This window comes from Chiloscyllium plagiosum, chromosome 35 (assembly GCF_004010195.1).
Source record: "Chiloscyllium plagiosum isolate BGI_BamShark_2017 chromosome 35, ASM401019v2, whole genome shotgun sequence".
Classification (NCBI taxonomy): domain Eukaryota; kingdom Metazoa; phylum Chordata; class Chondrichthyes; order Orectolobiformes; family Hemiscylliidae; genus Chiloscyllium; species Chiloscyllium plagiosum.
The window spans coordinates 10,473,667-10,480,125 of NC_057744.1; the positions used below are offsets into that span (position 1 = coordinate 10,473,667).

A 6,459-nucleotide genomic window follows, 5' to 3' on the forward strand; every position below is an offset into this window, starting at 1 on the left:
GGCCGCCTCTATTGCCAGACCATGGCAACACGATGCCTGGAGGAAGAGCGCCTCATCTTTCGCCTAGGAACCCTCCAACCACAAGGGATGAATGCAGATTTCTCCAGCTTCCTCATTTCCCCTCCCCCCACCTTATCTCAGTCCCAACCCTCGGACTCAGCACCGCCTTCTTGACCTGCAATCTTCTTCCCGACCTCTCCGCCCCCACTCCCTCACCTTAACCTCCTTCCACCTATTGCATTCCCAATGCCCCTCCCCCAAGTCCCTCCTCCCTACTTTCTATCTTGGCATGCTTGGCACACCCTCCTCATTCCTGAAGAAGGGCTTATGCCCGAAACGTCGATTCTCCTGCTCCTTGGATGCTGCCTGACCTGCTGCGCTTTTCCAGCAACACATTTTTCAGCTTTGATCTCCAGCATCTGCAGTCCTCACTTTCTTCTAGTTACAATCTGACACACTCAGAACTTTATTTCATCATCCATGTATCAATTGTATATGGTTGATTCTATTTCTGCATGTTCAGGGTCTGCACTAATCAGCTAATTGTGGTTATCCCAGTGGCTCTCATTACGGTGTGCCAGCATTTTAATGCTGCCAGTGTCAAGTCACAATGTGTTAGCCTATATTCCCAGATCACTTGCTCCCCATCAGCCAAAGACCATTTCAAAGCTCAATTATAATTGGGTGTCTCTCTTAGAGATTTTCTCCAATTGGAGACTTCTACAATTTCCTTTTGGCTTGTCTTAATTACAATCAACAGGTCAGAGAAACATTGCATTAGGCACCATTTCTAAGTGCCTGTGGATATCTTATGTAAAGGTAGTTAATATTTGTGGAGCTAAATACAAGGGGAGGAAGGCTGAGTTAGCCTACTTTTTTTTTAATGCTGCAGTTATAATTACATGAAAATTAAATTGGGAAGGAATGCTTTGGTTTTAATAAGCTATAGTTAATTAAACGACCATCCTGTAGTCACCGTAAGGTCATTAAATTTCTTTATGAACATTGTGTACAATTCTGGTCTCCCTCCTGTAGGAAGGATTTTGTCAAACTTGCAATGGTTCAAAAAAGATGTACAAGTACATCGCCAGGGTTGGAGGGTTTGAGCTATAGTGAGAGGCAGAATAGGCTGGAGTTGTTTTCCCTGGAGTGTTGGGGGCTGAGGGGCGATGTTATAGAGATTCATAAAATCATAAGGGGCATGGATAGGGTAAATAGACAAGGTTTTTCCCCTGGTTTGGGGGAGTCCAAAATTAGAGGGCAGAAGTTTAGGGTGAGAGGGGCGAGATTTAATAGGGACCTAAGGGGCAACTTTTTAATGCAAAGGTTGGTGTGTGTTTATATAGAATGAGCTGCCAGAGGAAGTGGCGGTCGCTGAGAAAATTACAGCATTTAAAAGGTACATGAATAGGAAGGTTTAGAGGGATATGGGCCAAGTCCTGGCAAATGAGACTAGATTAATTTAGCATGGACAGTTGTACCGAAAGGGTCTGCTGCTGTGCTGTACATCACTATGACTCTATGTACTATCAAAGTTTTTTGTTGCTTTGCTAACCTATTTCTATGCTGCTTAAAAGAAAAGCCATTTTGAAGATTGCACAAAACAGTTTTTGAATCGGTGCGTTCATGTATTTACATGCAGATGGTGACTGAATGAACTACAGAGCAAATAGAGACCGAGCATCGATTATATTTGAAAATTTTAGAAAGTGAAAGAATCTAACGCCTTTTCCCCTAACACTATGCTGATGATGTATAGTGCTAGTCCTGAGGTTCTTTCCAGTCCAATGTCCCTGTATATGGCTTGGACCATGTTCAGGCAGTGATTCATAGATTATCCAACTTCTGACTGGAAGCATTAGTATAACAAGAACGAACAGTGATGTTAGGACGTTTTGAGTGAACAGTGTTTTTCCTGATGAATTTACAGGTACTGTCTGAAGCCTGTGGCCAGGATATTACTGCAAAGCAGATGTTGCCGACGGTTTTACAAATGGCGGGTGATCAGGTGGCAAATGTTCGCTTCAATGTGGCTAAATCACTGCAGAAAATAGGACCGGTTTTAGACGCCAAGTAAGTTCTATGGAAATCTTTGTTGAAATTAATACAAGGAATACAGATCTGTGACATCTTATTCTTGGAATTGTTGAAGCTCCTTAAACTGGAATAGAACTTGAGGCTCCACAGTGCGTCGGCCAGCATGAAATTGTAGGTAGTTAGCGTTCTACAGAAATTTGAATGCTCGTAAGTAATTATCTTGTCCATTTCCAACATTCTTCCATCCCACTTCTTCCTGTATCAGGTCCCCCCTCACACTAAAGTCAATTCTCCAGGGATCAGTGGGCCTGCAAATTGTTTCATTATTCACATGAATGCGTGTGCCAGCGAGCTGTTTCATTACAGAGGCAGTTGCATCTAAATTCAATCTTTGTCCTAATTATCATGCACACATTCTTAAGCAATGACCATTGAATTTAAGTGGTAAAGAGCAAGATCCTCATGGTAACTTTAATTTTCAACAGTAGTGGCAAATGTGTGGTCCTGGATTAGAAGCAAGTGTGCACTCTGCCATACTATATTCTCTCTGCAAAGAATGCTAAGCTCCTGCCTAGTGTCTTACACCACTGCACTAAAATGAGCCCTTTAGATGCTTGCTTGTTTCCCTCTGCTCCCACTTCCTGTCCCCTCCCAAAGAAAAGGAGCGCAATGATGACTCTCACTACCAACCATCTGAGATCAAATAACCCATTCCAGACTAGTGAACATTCTGTGTTGGTGGTAGGACAAAGAGGGGCATGATAGTACAGTTTAATCAGAGTACAATATCAGTGTATTTTTGGTTTTAGTGGCATAAAATTATATCTCTCAGATCTGCTACTCTGGTTTCCAAAACCTTCAATGTTTTTAATTGTAGCACTTTACAAAGCGAAGTCAAACCAATATTGGAGAAATTGAGTCAAGACCAAGACATGGACGTAAAGTACTTTGCGCAGGAAGCTATAACTGGTAAGTTGCTGCTTTGGGCACTTATTGGTGTCAGAATATAGGTACTTTAAGTTGACACCTGCATTGCTGTCCCATTTACTTACATGTTGCCAGATCTCTAACAGTGAGTGCTTGCAAGCTGTGGTTTATTAATTCTTCCATGGTAAGGTAGAATCCTTCTCACATACATTGTAGATAGTAGATGGGGCTAGGTATAAATAACTAGAAAATGTTTATGTAATAAATGAAACTAGACCTTTGAAGTACCAGAAATGATGCTTACATGGCTAAAGATGGAGTTAAAATGCATTGGAAATTCTGAAAATATCCAAAATATCTATCTTCAAAAAAAAAAAGCAATTGTACTGGGAAACAGGACAAAATTATGAATGTAAGTAACAAATGTTGCACTGATATTTGGAAGGGTCCCCAATTAATGGATTGATCAGAAAGCTTGTTATACACAAATTACTTTGCGAGAATTATTAGCTCTGGTTCAGTGGGAGCAGTCACCTCTGAGAGAAGGTTTATTTTCAAGACCAACTCTAGAAACATGAACACTCTATGACCCTCTTTCAGATTGGGCATGATACTGAGACCCCAATCTGAATCCTAGGTGGGAATAAAAGATCTCACGGCACTAGTTTAAGAAAGCAGGGAAGCTCTCTATTCTGGTCAACGTTTATCCCTCAGCCAACAGCTCTGTGGCATTTTTATCAGATCACTTATTGCTGTTTGAGGCACTTTACTCTGCTAATTACAACTGTCATGTTTTCCAACATGCAGACTTGACTGAAATTCAGGATTAGTTAATCGTACCTTAAGTATTTTAAGATGTCCTGGCAATGCAAAAGGTGCTATGGAAATCAAGGTTTCTTTTAAAATTTTTGGTCCTTTTTTTCTGAACCTATTGCATTCCATTAAAACAGTGGGAGTCTTGTGTTTAATTTTTCCTCCTGTGACCTGTACCCAAGTATTTAAGTACAAATAAAAGTTGGTCAAAAGTGACATTGTAAAATAACAAAAAAATTATGTTAAATGAAGGTTCAATGAAACATTGAATTCCTTAATGCATGAGAACTGCCAAAATCAAGATAAGTAATGGTTGCTATCAAAATTTGGATATTTTATTGGAATCCCACCCAAAATGTTACCCCAATTTTCCTCCTTTTTAAATTGTAGCTGAGCTAGCATGCATTTTGATTGAGTTCTATTTTAAATTTACATTGCTGGTGGTTGTGATTTTAATATTTAATTTGTAAAATAATATGTGCTTCTCTTTCCTTTTATCTAGTTCTTGCTTTGGCGTAGAAAGAGTAAAATTCAGAAGTTCTCTCTCCATACTTGCAGTAAGATCCTCCCATTGGTGCTGACGCCGATGAAAACTTGTGTGTTCCACTATTCCTTAAAAAAAAAAGCCTTGGAAAAATGTAAATGTATTATTGTCAGAGTCGCTGAATTTTGGCTGCATTGGGGACTCTAGTTTCTGCAATTTGCTGTCTAAATTTAGCTTGTGATCGTAATTGTGAGCTACATTTATTTATTTTCATTGGTTGTAGTGTATCCAGTGACATCAAGTATCTAAACAGTTTAGTTGTTGACTACAAAAAATTGGAAGTGAGATTGTTTGAGGTTCTTGCTTAAATAACTCCTTAATAATCACTACTGTACCAAAATTCAATTGTTTTCAACAGTTGCCATCGTATTATCCACTCATCACAAAAAACTTGTACATCCTAATGGAAAATATAAACTTTAATCATAAAACTGAAAATGCTCGAAATGTACTGCAAATCTGTTGCCTGAATAAGAAAGGTAAACTAGTGTTTTGGGTCAGGAGTCCTAATGAAGGATTCCACCTAAAATATTAAGCGATTTTCATCTTTGAATGACATGCTCTATATTCCCCCCAACTTTACCTTTATTATCCATCGTTGCTGATTTACCTAGCGTTATCACAGTTATCTTTTCAATTGGAGGTGCCCTATTCAAAAGGAGAATAACTGTGGTCATATAGGTAAGAAATTGCTGTGATCCCAATGACATTAATGCTGAATTAACAAGTTAATTTCAATGACAACGATGGTGCCAACAGATATTGTGAGTTAAGTAATTTTATTATGTTTCCCCTGTTAGACTGTATTGCATTGCATTTTATTACTTTCGTAGATTTTCTAACTTGAGGATGAGTCTCAAAACAGAGTACAAGAAATCGTGTCATTCCAATCGATGGGGGCTAAGCTGAGCTTTGCAAGCTGTCAATACCGCAGATTGTGTATTTTTACAGTTGAAAGTTGTGTTCAACATTAGTCTTTGTGAACAATTTTAGATCATGATAGATGGAATTTAACTCTTGCCAGTTAATGTTTTTTTCCTCCTCTTTGTATAATACACTATGTTGCTTGTCACCCGAATAAAGTGGAAAAAGGCAAACTTTGTTTTGTGTTGCAAACTTGAGAAAGCAATAGGGGTGGATCTTTTTTTCATTTTTATAGACTGAAAGCCATAAAAAGGGCATGGTATGTGGGTTTTTTGTAATTGTTTCCTGCTGTTGGTTTGCTTTTAAAATTGATGTGCATTTTATTGCTGTATAATTTGCAAATTTTGCCTTTAAATTTGTCCAAGTATCCAATGACTAATTCAGAATCTGTCATTGAAATGAAAGTAGCAAATTAAACTCTTTTTTAAAATGTAGAATTAAAGTGGAGAGACAAATTAACTTGCAGACTACATCTTTTTGATGTCTTGCAAATCCCGCCTTAACGAGAGTAAAAAAAATTTCGGATGCGCTAATTTAATCCTTTGCTATAAAAAAAATGTGCATTTGTGAAGCTTTAGATTAGCAAAGCTTCAGTACTGCATTTTCTTTGCAAGTATCATGCTCTTTCAGACTGGCACTAGACTGGTTCAAGTTGAGAACTCCATTGACCATTTGCAGTGATTTTCCTTCTCTTGATGTTTGCTTTGTATGGCAGTCCAAAATGTACGTGTGTGACATTTCTTCAAAAAAAGACCTTAAGTGAACCAGATTTCACAGTGGTTTTGTACTTTCAAGAAGCTGGCAGTCAAACTATTCATTTCTGTTTCTGTTAATTAATTTTATATCCATGTGGCTCCTCAATCCAATGGGTTATTTTCACAATTTAAGTTTGTTGTGTGGCAATGTATCAAATGCCTTTTGCAAGTTTATGCACATGGTAACCACTTTTCCCTCCTCATCAAGTCTCTCTGTTACATCATTGAGCATTTAATCAAGATAATCTAACACAATTTACCATTCTCAATCCATAATGAATTTCAAATATTGGACTTTTACAGCCCACATGCTACAACTACATTAAATGGCACTTCTAAAAGTTACCTTGCCACCATCATTACATTGGCTGTAATTCCTTGCCCCTTTTTAAAAATCATTGCAGTGACTTGCTATACATTCAATGGGAAAGTAGCCCACTGCACCAGGCACAGCACATG

General features: G+C 38.4%; 1 protein-coding gene across 1 annotated transcript in view; it reads left to right on the forward strand.

Moving 5' to 3' along the window:
* The window catches only part of ppp2r1ba (protein phosphatase 2, regulatory subunit A, beta a), a 59,012-nt gene extending 53,594 nt beyond the window's left edge, over positions 1-5,418 (forward strand). The window contains exons 13-15 of the mRNA XM_043676646.1: positions 1,931-2,073; positions 2,915-3,006; positions 4,280-5,418. Coding sequence (XP_043532581.1) covers positions 1,931-2,073; positions 2,915-3,006; positions 4,280-4,296 — 252 coding nt within the window. The 3' untranslated portion in view covers positions 4,297-5,418. The remainder of the gene's footprint in view (positions 1-1,930; positions 2,074-2,914; positions 3,007-4,279) is intronic.
* Positions 5,419-6,459: the final 1,041 nt, after the last annotated feature.